Source organism: Micromesistius poutassou (assembly GCF_964030765.1).
Source record: "Micromesistius poutassou genome assembly, chromosome: 3".
Classification (NCBI taxonomy): domain Eukaryota; kingdom Metazoa; phylum Chordata; class Actinopteri; order Gadiformes; family Gadidae; genus Micromesistius; species Micromesistius poutassou.
In genome coordinates this window covers 6,904,846-6,920,145 of record NC_140273.1, presented here as the reverse complement: position 1 = coordinate 6,920,145, position 15,300 = coordinate 6,904,846, and the positions used below count along the sequence as shown (strand labels likewise).

The 15,300-nt window shown below is 47.4% G+C and overlaps 1 protein-coding gene across 1 annotated transcript in view; it reads left to right on the top strand.

The window, feature by feature from the left end:
- grin2bb (glutamate receptor, ionotropic, N-methyl D-aspartate 2B-b) overlaps nt 1–15,300 on the top strand; it is a gene marked incomplete at both ends in the record, with an annotated part of 75,886 nt that overhangs the window by 43,665 nt on the left and 16,921 nt on the right. The window contains 3 exon segments of the mRNA XM_084465409.1: nt 8,983–9,126; nt 10,479–10,752; nt 12,094–12,252. Of these exon segments, the coding sequence (XP_084321535.1) occupies nt 8,983–9,126; nt 10,479–10,752; nt 12,094–12,252 (577 nt within the window).

Genomic DNA, 15,300 nt, shown 5'->3' with positions numbered 1-15,300 from the left:
CCACCGAGTGCAGCCGGTGCCTCCCTGCCAGGGGTCACGCGGAGGGTCACTGATCACGGGCAGAACCTCTCGCTCACAGCCGGGCTGTGCAGTGGGGAATGGGAACGGGCCGCTCTCTGGTAAAGGCTCTCCATTAGAGACGTGCACTGCTGGCCCCTGTGTGGCCCCTTCAGCATTCGCTACAACATGAGCTAACGGCGCCACGGGCCATTATGTGGAGACCGAGGGGAGCAAGGGGGAGCAAGGGGAACGCTGGGAGACACTGGGCGAGAGAGAGAGAGAGAGAGAGAGAGAGAGAGAGAGAGAGAGAGAGAGAGAGAGAGAGAGAGAGAGACGCAGAAGACAGACCAAGTGGGCGAACAATTGGACATAGAAAAGGGGAAACGGGGAGTGCGAGAGAAACAAAGAGGTGAACCGAGCGAGCAAGGCCAAGATGGATCACGGTGGCGGTATAATGTGGAGGTGATAAGAGACTCTGCATGAGAAGTGATTAGTGGGTAATCTCAGCCCGCTGAGAAGAATGGAGGAGGTTTTACACTGATGATGTCCTCAGATGGCCGGGCTAACCATGGCGCCTTTGGAGAGCAACGGGCCGCCGGTTGGAGGGGCATGGGGGCGGGGGGGGGGGGGGGGAGAGAGACGGGGAAAAGGATATACAGTACGTGAGAGTAAAGTGAGAGAGGGAAAAGTGAGAGAGGGAAAGTGAGAGAAAGAAAGGGAGGGGGACAAAGAGGGACGATGTGGGGTTGAAAGGGGTAAAGAAAAGCGGGGGGGCACATTAATTACATCGTTAGCGTTCATATTCAGCATTAATTAGGCCGACATTGATCGAACTGAAAGGAATAGCGTAGCATTAAACACAGGCGTTGGCGTCCTGACAGCTAAAAGCAAAAGAAAGTGTCTGGTTTCTCCCCGCCAGATGTGAGTGAGGTGACAGGTCCCAGCGCTGGGGCCTGACTCAAAGTGAAGCCCAGCCACGGGAGCTCTGAATGGACCAGGTGATTTGAGGGTGAGATAGTGGGGCATTTATTCAGCCTAAATGCGCTGCAGAAGCAAGTGTCATATTTTTCAATAGAATCCTCCATTTGTCGAATGAAGGTTGGGAATAACTTGTCTTTTTTGTAGACGAGAATAGCGGGGCCCGGACCAGTAGGGCACGCTGTGCTCGGCGTAGGCTCCTGACAGCTCTCAACAGCTGCCGGCTGCGGCGCTTGATCGAACGTTATTGATGGGCTATGTGATGTTTATTGAGTGCTGTTCTCGTCTGCGATACGATTAAGCAATATCACACGAGAGGGAGTGCTTGTTGTACTGAACATCAGCGCGGCTGTGATTCGGTCGTAGGTACGAGGCCGAAGATAATCGCCGTGCTGATATTCCAGTGCAACAGCACGACCTTGCGTGTGATACTGCTTTCGTAACAACAGAAGCAACAACAGATTATGATTTGTTTGTTTATTTAATGATTTATTTGGCTCCGCCAACACAAAACAGATCCACAACTGGACTGGGACAGAACTTTTGCCAAGCAACACATAAACACACTAGCTTGCTACTTTTCGTACCATTCATAGTTCAACTCAACTGTTATGTCTGGAAACATGTTCATCTTTGCGGTGCAAAGTTTGTTGCAATCTAAGCTACATAAAGACCATTAATAACATTGACGGTTATGTATTATATTAGTTAAAAGATATTAGTTAAAAGTCCCAGTGCTGTTATACTCTATATCAACACTCATGGAATGCCTCTTGTCCTAACTGTTGTATAATACGGTAATATCAGTTGACCAATGAGAATGAATAAGCGACCGCATGTCCGAATGTAACGTACACACAGCAGAGACCCTCAGAAGAAGGAGCACAGCGAATTGACGCAGTGAGTAACGCTGTAACACAATGCAGCAACACAATGCTAACACCATTGTAAACAAATGTCCTAAATTGTATCTTTACAATCTGTAAAGATGTTAGTCCGACACTTGTTGACAATCGTGTTAGCATTGTTTCACAGTGTTGGGCACACTGTAACAATACGCTCCCGGGAAAGTTACCGCACTACCTGGCATGGCTTTAAAGTGTGCCCCCCCCCACCTCCCCCCCCTTCCTCCCACCTCTCAGGGGTGTTGGGGACCACTAGCCCCAGGGCTCTTTAGACGGGGGCCAGGGGCGGTCCATGGAGATTGAGTGAGGACTGGAGAAGCGAGTGTGGCTGTGACTCCACTGTGTGTAGGGCGGCCACGGCAGCTCATGGTTGGCGCTACGCACTTTCTCTATCTTCTGACAAGTGTGCTTATTGTAAGTCGCTTTGGATAAAAGCGTCTGCTAAATGCCCTAAATATAAATGTAAATGTAAACGTAAGCCGCTGTAAGTAGAATGGAGCTTATCATGAGTCATCGGCACACAGTTCCAATATACCGTCAGCCCATTGAGCGGTGACATGAACAACAATCAACAACTTAAACGATGTGGCGGTAGGGCGCCGCCGTTTGAAGTGTGGTTGGATATGAACAGAGTCTGGCGTGACAACACTGCTGCTCGGCGTTGCGTGGCTGTTCAGCGGCCACATATTATTGTGTTCTCTACTCCAACCCATGCAACGCGTACACAAACACAGATGCAGCATGAGCGCATGCACGCACAAGCACACACACACACACACACACACACACACACACACACACACACACACACACACACACACACACACACATGCACGCACGCACACGCACACACACACGCACACATGCGTAAAGACATGCAGTAGTGTGCTCCCATGCCATTTCGCTTCCAGTAATTCCTTTGTCGGCAGCACCTCATTTACATGTCAATGTCATTAGCGCATTAGACCAGGAGCTGGTTACAAGTAGGGCCGTCTCCCTCCCTGGAGGGCTGGCTGACCTGGAGGCAGGCTTTGATGCCAGAGCCAAGCGTGTGCACCAGATCCCCCACTGGCTCCTCCACTCTGAACTCACCTCCTTCCAGGGGTTCTCATGCAACGACCCAGCGTCTGTAATAGGCAGATCAAATGTGCGGTATGGGCGATAGAGAGGCTGCCCCGAGCACGCTTTGAATAGAGATCATCATCATACTCTACATGATGTGGGTATTGCTTCGTCAGAGTCTTTGTCCAAAAAGCTGCATATTTCTTTGCATTGTCATTCAGTGTGTTTACATGACACTCAAGAAAGTCGAATTATTGGGTTAGTCCAACTATGATTGGATTACTAAGATGCATGTATACACCTTAGTCGAGCTAAAATCTAATTGGGTTACTCATAGTCTAATTAAGACCCCTAGATAATTAGATTCATAGTCGAGTTAAGTGTGCATGTACGGAATGGGATTGGATTATGCGTTGAATGGCATTGCGCGCATGTTTGAGCTCTTTTCCCGGGGCCGTGAGCCGGAAGTAGAAGGAGACGATAGTCGTGTTGTTGTCGCGGTCGGAAAACGAGAAATTGACGATTTATTTAAAAAGGTGGTGCAGAAGATGGAGGAAGCTGGTGAATGTAGTTACCCCCTGTAAGAATTGTGTCCCGGCCGCGGGAGAGCGCATGGCATGCATTCATTAAAGGTGGAAGCACACAGACACTACGCTTCAATTTCACCCAAGGCTGAATTAAAAGTACATGTTTTTCTAAATGTGGGTCATTAACGAGGTTGTAAAGTAGTAACTTCGGGCACATCTGTCAAAATAAATGTTTTTTTCTCCCGACGTGTTTACGATCTTTATTCATTCATTGTGCCGCGGCTGGGAATGCCGTATACGGACGGGCTGCGGAGGGGCTGCTCCGGCGGGAGAAAGATGTTTTAAGTAGACAGCTGTCAACTCACTTCGGGTCAGCGATTTATTTAAAAAGCTGGCTCAGAAGATGGAGGAAGCCGGTGTCATGCCAATGTAGTTACCCCCATAAGGAGTGTATCATCATCAACATGCATTCAGTACACACTACGCTTCGATTTCACTCAAGCCTGAATTAAAAGTACATGTTTTTCTAAATGTTTCTCATCAACGAGGTTGTAAAATAACTACGATCTTTATTCATTGATTGCGCCGCGGCCGAACTGATGGGGATATTCTCTGATATTATGAATCTTACAGACTGCTTTGGGTTCTCCGACTATCTGGTACTTCCACAACAAGTAAATACTCCTAGTGGGGTTTATCTCGCCCATGGAGGAAAAAGAATTGGGGGAAATTAACTTTGGCTTTTACTCTCTGACATCCAGATTGAAACGAACATGGAGGAGAAAGCGATGTTTCAGCAGATAGGAGTCAGTTAGCAGTCGTATGTGGACTCCTCTGGCTGCTCTGCCAGCGGAGGAGTCCGAATACGACCGAGAGGTCGGAACAATGGAGTGTCGGAGAAGTGATATGGACCCCAAGTGAACTGACAGCTGTCTACTGAAAACATCTTTCTCGAATGCCGCCTGAGTTTGTTGTTGCTGGTGACGTAAAGAGGTCAACCGGTGGCTCTATTACCACTAGTTGAAATGGGCAAAGCGCCACCTATCATACCGGGGAATGACATGCTTCGGCCAATGAATCGATTTACTCACCGCCATGTATACCTGGACAATTGCAGATGTCCAATTGAGGGGCATAGTCGAACTATGGCTTTAATCGGATTAAGCTGTATGCATGTAAACTTACTGTTTGTTGGTCTCATCCGTCTGGCTCTGGGGACTGGGGACTGATGTACCAGCTCGTAGGAAGTAGGGGAACGGAGACCGCATCACGGTAGAAGCTGGTGACATAGCCAAATGAGCAGAAGCACCGAGGAGTGACTAAATGTGATTGTGTTTGATTTGATTTAAAGAGCTATGAACAGGTGCACAGGATTTTGGGGTTTTCATGTCAACTCAAACTTCTACGTTTTGAAGAAAATATCACACAGTTGTGCCAACTTAATTCTTATAGTTGTACCAGCTAATTGAAAAAAAAGTTGAAACAAAGTTTTTTTGGTCCAAATAACTTGTCTTTCATATCAATGAAAGTTTCAGAAATCTAGTTGTACACACTAAGAATTCTAAGTCAATATTATATTGAATCATTCACATGTAAAAACATCCATTTTGAGTTTTTCTTACAAGGGAAATCCTATTAACAATTATTAACATTAACCTATTAACAAAAAACACAAATGGACAATAAAACAGCTTTTTCATTTTAAACAATTTTACATGTTTATTTTTCACCATGAGGGTATTAAACAGCTTTAAAACTTAGGATGCCATAGGATTCATAGGATCCCATACGTGACATGCTGGGTCTATGCATGCAACATAAACTGGGGAGACCACGCTGTTTCAACATCAATAAAGAATTCATTTTGAAATAAATATAATAAGAAGTGTGGTGCAAGTCAGTATAAATGAAAGTAACCAAAAAGATCATGCGAAGATCAGTCCATGTGTTACAAACAAATTAAATCAAATGCCTGGAGGAGGGAGAAGCCAGGTCTGTTGTCTGGGCAGGCTCTATATACTGTGGTCCCGGTCCAACCCACACCTGCCCACAATCTCCTAATTAGTAGGGAGAGCAACACAGGCGTACAAACAGCAGGGGCGGGGTCAAAGACCCACCTGGGTCGTCACATCCCCCCCTTAAAACAGAAGCCCACCTAGATGGGATTCTGTACCAAAGAAACAATCAAAACAATCAAAATAAATCAATCAATAACCAATCAATCCAAAACAAGTAGAAACAACCAAAAACAGCAAAAACTCAACCACCACCAGCTATCTCCAACCAACACTCATACACACTACCACTCCTCTCGCCCACCAGTCTCCGGACCTCCTGTCCCACAGCAAAGCACAAGAGGGACAGGGGAGGAGTGAAATATGACATGCATGAAATCAACCACCTATTCCACCACCTCTGGGCGCTAACGCATGGGAAGTTGGAACCATAGGATTCAATTCGTATTTGTTTATTTTGCCAACTCAGTTTATGGAGTGAGATCAACTTTTAACGTTTGGAAGTTAGTTGAAACAGCTCAAATAAACAGTTTACAGTGCAACTTGTAGTTTTATGTTCACTCAATGTAAAAATCATTTTAAGACCAGCAATTTCAAGTTATTGTTTTTACAGTGTAGATGGGTTGACACAGTTCAGTAAATAGACACCATTTAGCGGAACATCCCACTGGTTAAACAGTGCAGGATTAAGCTCTTCGTGCTTGAGTTGTAAACGGCAAAATACTAATACTGCTTTTGCTTATGCTACTACCAGGTTTTATTTGATCCTCCGTTTCTTAGAATAACCTTGATGTATTCTCCGGAAACCCAACGCCGAGTCAACTCCGCCGCACGCGGCAAGACAGAGTGTATCTCTAATATGAAACTCTCTCGCGAAAACACGTGAATAAGTCATGTGCTTGTCATCACCGCCAATTCGAGTGTAATTCAAAAGAAGGGATGCTTCACGATGCTCTTCAGCTTGTCTTTCCTCCAACAGTTAGGAAACATCCCCGGCCTTCATCGCATATGAATAATGACAACGTGAGGGGCTCACAGTATATGGCCTACCATATACCTACCATATACCTACCATATACCTACCATATACCTACCATATAGGCTCGGTCCTGAACGCAGCGGCCAGGGTTTGAATCCCGCCCGTGGTCACTTGCTCCACTCTCAACTCTCCATACCTTCCTCTCCATCTCACGCTATAACAAAAAAGCAATACAAATGCAAAAAATAAATCTTTCAAAAAATGAAGGCCGGACCATGTGTTGTCACGGAGGCGGGCCTCGGAGTCACGCCTCGAACCTCGAAGTGCGTCGACGTCATGGCAAGAATGTTCCTCAGAGTGGTGCTCGATGCACGAAATAACAGGCGCGGGACCCGGCGAGCGCCTGCTCGTCGCGGGCACAGCCGTCCTGGAACCCACCGGTGCCCATACGTCTCACGGCTCACGGATCGTCTGGCCCCCGACTGGGACAGCAAAGCCTAGACCAGCGTCGTGCGTCGGGTAAACGGTGGCAAGTGCAGCTGTTTACGTGCGTTCCCCCGTCTGTCCTGTGAGTCACTCCCCGTTAGTGTCATCTCACAGCCGGGCGGCCGGCGATACACTCAGTGAGTCCCTACACCCGCCCCCCCCCCCCACTCCCCCCCCCCACTCCCCCCGTCTTCCCCAGTCACTTCCACAAATACTCCCTGTTAACTCCTATGTTGATGATGAGTCACAAAGCGTGCTGTCACACGCATGGCCACACCGTGCTCCAGAGCTCCTCAACCAGAGGAATCGAGTTCCTCCGCACGAACACGCTCCTCCTCCTCCTCCTCCTCCTCCTTCTAGTCCTCTTTGTTGCCCGTCTCCTCTTCCTCCTCCAACTCCTTCTCCTCCTCTACCTCCTCCCCATCCTTGTCCCTCTCCTCTTCCTCCTCCATTTCCTCCTCCTCTGCCTCCTGATCCTTGTATATCTCCTCCTACTCCTCCATCTCCATCTCCTCCTCCTCTTCCTTCTCCGTCGCCTCCTCATCCACCTCCTCCTCATCCTTGTCCATCTCCTCTTCCTCCTCCATCTCCTTTTCCTCCTCATCCTTGTCCACCATCTCCTTCTCCTCCTCCATCTCCATCACCTCTGCCTTTTTCCTCCTCCATCTCCTCCTCCTCTACCTTCTCCTCATCCTTGTACATATCCTCTTCCTCCTCTTCCATCCATGTCCATCCTCTCCTCCTTCTCCTCCATCTCATTCTCATCCTCCTCCTACTCCTTTCACCTCCTCCTCCTCCTCCTTCTCCCCCTCGGCCTTGTCCATATCCTCCTTTTCCTCCTCCTCTTGTCGTCTCACCACTCTGAGGAGTAACTAGTAACCTGCGGGATAGCGGCATGTGTCATGGCATTCATTTACAATTTCAATTACAATTACAAATTACAATTTCTGAATCTAGATTAATTACAGAGCCTTGGACAATGTCCCAAATCATGTTGGCTAGGAACCGTAGAATAGTAAAAGAAGAAGGAACAACACAGCGACGTTCAGTGAGATTGGCCTTTGACACACCCTTTGGTTTAGATTAGTTGAGGACTGGGGATGCATGAGTATATGAGTGGTAAAAAAAACTGAAAAGCTATCCCCATCTAGATCGATTGAGTTCCCCATCTCCGGGGGGTTTGGACTATGGCAATCGCATCCGGGCTGAAAATGGGGCCGACATTTAAAACTTAAAACAGGGACAAAGCTACAAGAAAAGTTTGTTGTATTGCAAAAGTGTCAAAACATGCTAGCCAGCTGTCTCTTGGCCTGCTCCGCAATCCATTTTTTCATTTTTCTCATGCTGTGTTGAATAGATAATGTGATGGAAATGAGATAACACCACACATTTTGTTCAAACACATTATCATCATGACATTTCATTGTGTCTTTGATTCAGGGCCAGATTCTGATTGGTCCTGAGATGATCAAACGCTGCAGTCGTAACAATCTCCAATCTCGTTCCGTCCCTATAAAGTCCATCCTTGGCCTCTGGTTACAGTTCAATGGCGAGTCTTTAATCAAACACAAAGGGAAGGGGTAATGCCACTGCAGCAGATGGCCGCCATCTTGGCTCCTGTGATCCGGGTGCAGCTCTAGTGGTGTGAGCGGTGGTCCCCGGCGCTCCTGGAGACCCTAATGAGTCTGGACCGCCCGCAGCCATGCCCATGGATATTCATCTCCATCAGACACACTGTCCTTTTGAAGTGGAGGTCCCCACCCGAAAATAGCATGGCCCGGCAATGGGAAATATGTTAAACTAAACACAAATATTCCTCCGCTCCTTCACATATAAAGCCAAGGTTTTCTTTCTCATTTTCTTTTCCTCTTTTTTTTTCTCCGCGGCCCCACCAAACTGCAAACCGGCTTTCATTTATTTCCCCCGGCTATACAATAACTGCCGATTTTTTTGTCATTAGCATGCCAGCTTCTGCTTGTCATGTTGCATGACTCATGACCTCGCTGGCCTCCACGGCTCTGTGTCTCCAGGACGACCACTCCATGTTCTTCCAGTTCGGTCCGTCCATCCAGCAGCAGGCGTCGGTCATGCTGAACATCATGGAGGAGTACGATTGGTCCATCTTCTCCGTGGTGACCACGTACTACCCTGGATACCAGGACTTTGTCAACAAGGTAATTGAAAAAACAGCACAGACCGACATCTCAGATCCTCCAGCTCAATGGCCCTCTCTCTTTCTCTCTCTCTTTCTCTCTATCGGTGTGTATTCAGGGTAATGTAGGGCGCTTTGGATCCAACTATGTGCCAAAGTGGATTATTATATGTGCTAATGTACCGGGGTTACGGTGACTCACGTTGCCCGCTTGACATTTCACCTCTGTATCGCTACAGACGACAATGACAACACATAGCTGTGTGTTCACACTCTTCAAGCTCACGCAAGCACACACAGACATACAACCATCCAGGAAACAGGAAACGCGGTTGCGCATCCTCTGATTCCCTCACTGGGGAAAGTGGAATACCTAAAAATAAATGAACCGTAGCTGCGTTTTAGAGAGGCTTTTAAGGATTGGACCGAACACTAAATTCTACTTTTCATATCATAGACCTACCAAATATAAATAAGCAATACATGCACCGTGTCGAACGTGCGTTCTGCACTTTGATGTTCCTCGCAAAGGTTCCGTCTGCAGGGTGCGGCGGCTGCAGATCCAGTGTGATGCACTGCAGACGGTGTCATATCCTTTCTGCAGAATAACAAAGCATAAAGCATGACCGCTATGACCCCCCTGAGCCCCGCGGGGCCCCCGGCGTTGGCCTGGGGCCGGCCTGGGGTCAGCCGGGGCCAAGGCTGGGAAGAGGCTGGGAAGAGCCCATGTTGCTGTCCCTCCTGTGATTAAAAACACACTAAAAGTCAATGTCTGGTGCAGGGCAGTGCACTGTGACTGTGACAAACACCGGCGTCTCTATTTCCTCCTGTGCCGGATGTTCCTTATTAAAAAGTTTAAAAATAAAGGGAGAAATTTTACGTCACCGTGCTGCAATCTCTCTCATTAAGTTTCAACCCAACGCCCCAGCAATCGCAACTCCCAAATGATTGATAAGAAAAGCTATTTTTTCCTGTCGTACGCAGACCAAACCGTCCACATCTGAGGCCCACTCCTAAAGTCCTCCTTTAGAAGTCTTATAAAACCAGCCCTCTCCATTTAAGACCACCTCTCCCTTGCCCTTTCCTGGTCCCTCTCTTTGGTGCTCTTTTCACTCCACTCTCTCTCTACTACTCTCTGTTCTTCTTTTCCTAAACCTCCTACTCGCCCACTTTTCTTTGACCTATCTGCTGGATTTTCTCCCTTTGACTGTCTCTGTTATCCTCCACCTCCAACTGTCTCTGCGTCTCTCCTTTTCTACCTCTGTCCATCTATCTCTTTCTCTCCCTCAATCTCCCTCTCTCTCTCTCTCTCTCTCTCTCTCTCTCTCTCTCTCTCTGTCTCTCTCCCCCTCCCCCCCTCCCCCCCGACCCCAGGTGCGCAGCACCGTGGAGAACAGCTTTGTGGGCTGGGAGCTGGAGGAGGTGATCCTGCTGGACGTGTCGGTGGACGGAGAGGGGGACTCCAAGATGCAGAACCAGATGAAGAAGCTGCAAAGCCCGGTGATCGTGCTGTACTGCTCCAAGGAGGAGGCCAGCACCATCTTCCAGGTGGCCCACTCCGTGGGGCTGACCGGCTACGGCTACACCTGGATCGTGCCCTCGCTGGTGGCCGGCGATGCCGACTTTGTGCCCACCGTCTTCCCCACCGGTAGTGCAACACACGCACACACACACACACACACACACACACACACACACACACACACACACACACACAACCACACATACGTAAACAACCATGTGCACACAATCACACAACCACAAACACACAAAGAAACTCAACCGCACACATTCACTCACATACAGCAACAAACATATAATTGCATTTAACCAAAGAAATTGGCACACAAAGAGACATTGACACACATGCATCTATAGAGACACACAAAAACACACACACACACACACACACACACACACACACACACACACACACACACACACACACACAATCCATTCAGTTAGTTTGTAACACTGCCGCTGTTCTAATTTTGTCCCTCGCTGCCTAATGTAGCGAAGAGAACACAGGCGATAGGAGTACACCCTCCGACGTACACGGAAGATGATCAGAACGGTTATACAAGTACTGCTCTAAAACAGTGAGATGGAGGAATCACTGCCAAATGTTAACACACACAGACAAGTTGGGCTTGTAATAATCAATGCATAATAATTAAATGGCCTACCCTAGCTTTAAAAATGGATTTGAAAAACTGAGAAAATGATATTTTAGTGTTCATGGTAGCTTATAAACGTTATCAGTTTAACCCTTTGTCATGAGCAAGTGTGTCATTTTAATGAGGTTGTGATCGGTTTTGGCCCCGGTGGAGATCAAAGCAATCCATGGAAGTAGTTTTGCAGCTGTTTAGCAAACAGTTGACCTATATTGTAGCTTTGTCATTTATGTGAAATTAAATGGGACCTAAATTTTAAAATCTGTCCCATAGTAGTACTACAAATTAAATTAGTTTGTCTGTCTGAGTGTTGGTCCTCTCTGACCGGCTGGTTGGGCCGGAAAGCTTCCCGCTCTGTGGTAGTGAGTATCTTCTAAGAGGATGGGAGCAGAGCAGCAGCAGATTGCGTCAGTCACACTTCCAGACCTGCGTTTCATCGACCTGCCAACGCCTTCCCTTCCAATCCCCCTCTCAAGATGTTCCCTCACACTTTAGGACCCACCAAATGTCTATATTTATATCGCTTTTTTTCTCTGTGGCATTTTCTTATTGTTATTTTTGTGCCTTTGTCTGCCTTTTGGAATTGGCCTCTATCTCTCTCTCTCTCTCTCTCTCTCTCTCTCTCTCTCTCTCTCTCTCTCTCTCTCTATCTTCTTCCGTCTTTTCCATCACCTCTCTCTTCCTAAAACTTCCTAAAATCTCTCTCTCTTTCTCTCTCTCTCTCTCTCTCTCTCTATATATATATATATATATATATCATACTGTCTCCCTCCTTTAAACCCTTTCTCTCTCTCCCTCCTTCTCTCTGCCTCCAGGTCTTATCTCGGTGTCATACGATGAGTGGGACTACAGCATCGAGGCCAGGGTACGTGATGCGGTAGCCATCATCGCCACGGCAACATCCACCATGATGCTGGATCGGGGACCACACACCCTGCTGAAGTCAAGTTGCCACGGGCAACCGGACAAGAAGGGTGCCAGTTTGGCCAATTCCAACGAAGTGCTTAAGTAAGTCGGGGGGGGGGGGGGGGGGGGGGGGGGTGTTATGATAACACAGCCACTATCTCTTTATTTTTTCGTGTTCTAGAAAGATGAAAACCAGCACTGCACAAAAATAACAATATGTATAAAGATAAATATGCAAGAAAGCAATTCTTATTCTTATGATAACACAGCCACTATCTCTTTATTTTTTCGTGTTCTAGAAAGATGAAAACCAGCACTGCACAAAAATAACAATATGTGTAAAGATAAATATGCAAGAAAGCAATTTACTAAATCCCAAATGCAATTATGTGCAGATCCAGTTATGTGCAAAAGTCAACGCAGTTGTACGCAACTATCAGGGAGAATAAGCGTCATTACTTTATTTAGATGACTAAGGTTGCAAAGGGAGATGTGAGAGTAAGAAATGACAGACTGTGGAGAAGCCTGATGGATCTAGGATAACACACGGCGGTTTGAGGGGGGGTCGATTTGACCTTCTGCGGAGCATCTCCATGGTTTGAGCTTCTGGCAACCAGCAGCGGAAACTATCCATATTTGGCCGTTTGGGGTTTCACCCATGGGTTTATTCAGTTGGCCGGTAGATCGTACTTTCTTTTCCATAGTTGTTGTTTTAAGTCACATTGTTATTGTAGAAGTACTATTCCTGGCGTACTCTCCCTGGTCGTGCTTGCCTGTCAATCAAGACCTCTCCTTGACCAGTCGGAGGTTCTTGACACAGTCAATCAGCGCTGTGTCACAGACTTTTCGAAGGAAAGGCTGGCTCTGTGATACCAATAAACAAACTTTAAAGGTTATTGGCTTTTGTGTAACAGGAATGAAATCACACTCAGAATGGGAGCGGGTCACACTGCATCTACTTAAAGGCGTTAGAGGAATTACAGTCTCTGTCACATTAGCCTCACAACAGGACCTGGCTGCCACTTGATTCAAAACTTAAGATAGATCCAGTGTTAGCAGTTAGCCCTCACAGCCGTGTAGCACTCTTGCTGTTGAAATGCAGAAAATGGAAAAAAAGCAACGATCTGGTTAGGATTAATCTTTTCTCTATTGCATAAGGTGCCATACACAAAGAATGGTGTCTAGTTCAAAGAGCAGATGTGATGGGATTCTACCTGTTTATATCTGTGCTGGAGAGCCAGGCCCTGGGGTTAGGTTGAGCCCAGCGGATAGGAAGAGCAACATCTTGTAAAGGCAGGTTCCCGAGGGGAAACGTCATTGAATTCAGCATTTAGCTAAAGCCCTGAAGACCTGTGCCAGGAAGCTAAGTCTACCAGCGGCCGTTATCTTAGCTTAACCTGCAACCATCCCGCTGGGGAATAGATCTTTCCTCTCCCGATCATGCCCTTCTTTCTCTTTTCTGCTATTTGGGGCATTTATAGAAAACTCTGTATTCAATAATGAATCCCCCTTTTAACCAGGCAGACCCCCCTGTTAGCGATTGCATTGATCACACATTCAGGAGCTAATTAAACGTTCAGGGACGACCAGAGGAGCACAGATGTGCTGCTGGAAGGCGTTCTCATCCAGGAGTGACTGACACACATGCACGCATGCACGCAGACACACACACACACACACACACACACGCATGCCCACACACACACACGCGCACACACACACACACCCACACACACACACACACACACACAAATGTGCGCATGCACACACAAACATACACACACACACACACACACATGCACGCACACTCACCCACATGCACATACACCCACAAACACATGCATGAACACACAGTAAGACATTACTGCTGACGGGGAGGAACCATAATCCACTCTCCTTTTGATTGTCCACCATTATCACGTCTCCCCCTCACCCAACCCTGGAGCTCTGATGACGCCTCCTCCCCGGGCCCTTCCCCCCCCGGCTCCCTAAAAATAAACACTTATTTTCTCTTCTGCATGCTTTTAATTCGCCGTGGAAGGCGTCAGGAGGAGCCGATGTAATAAACTAAGCCAGGAGCCCCCTCCGAGTGACGGCACCCCCCCACGCACACACACACTTCCTGCTGCCGGTTCACTCACATCAGGTGTGGTGATGCGTGGCAGTATGACACCCACTACCCACTGCACACGTCCGTCGACGGGTCTCATTGACTTTGCATGGGACGCTCCTGAAATGCATTGTGGGTCCGTCCGTCATATCGGCTCCGTCTCTTGCGTCCAAAAGTTGAGAAAAGTTGAACTTTTCAGGCAGCGACGGATCCGTCACCCAATCAGATCGCGTTATACGCACGTTATGCGCAGATCGTGTTTTACCCCATGGCGTCTTACACGCCCGCTCTCTTCCGTCGACGGGCGTGTACAGTGGGCGGGAGGAGAGATGCATAGAGGGGGGGGGGGGCCCTCCTATGACCCTCCTTTCCCGGAGGCTTCACACGCACATGCACACACCCCCCTAAGTGCAGACGTCGGTAAGGGACACAGTGAAGTTTAAGGCACACACTCATGGGCACACAAGCACGCCTCTGACACACACACACACACACACATACACAAACACATGTGCATAGACAGACACACACATGCTCCTTGCAGATAGGCTGGGAGCACACACACATATACTTTATACTCACTTATTCTTTTGCATTTTTATTTATTAAAGCAATGTTCTTCATTATTACTCTCGATGGATACGGCTATTTGATTAAAGACTATCCAGATAGAACTGGTTTCTAGCTATCCACAAATTAAATATTAATATGGACTGAAATAAACAGTTGATTCATTTTGGGAAAAGTAAGTGAGATTCTAGAGTATATGGTATATAGAGATTCTAGTATAGAGTATATGGTTTTCATGTTAGAGTATACTGTTCTCATCTCTATATGTGTTCACATGTTCTTATCCCATTACTGTAAAGTAGCAGGCGGTTCTCAACCAATGGATGAGACCTGGTAATAAATCGAGGCTCAGTTTATAAGCAACAGAAACAATCCATTTCACCATGCATCTTCAAGACGGCCGCCCCGGTAGGACCCTGTCATTGCCATTAGGATG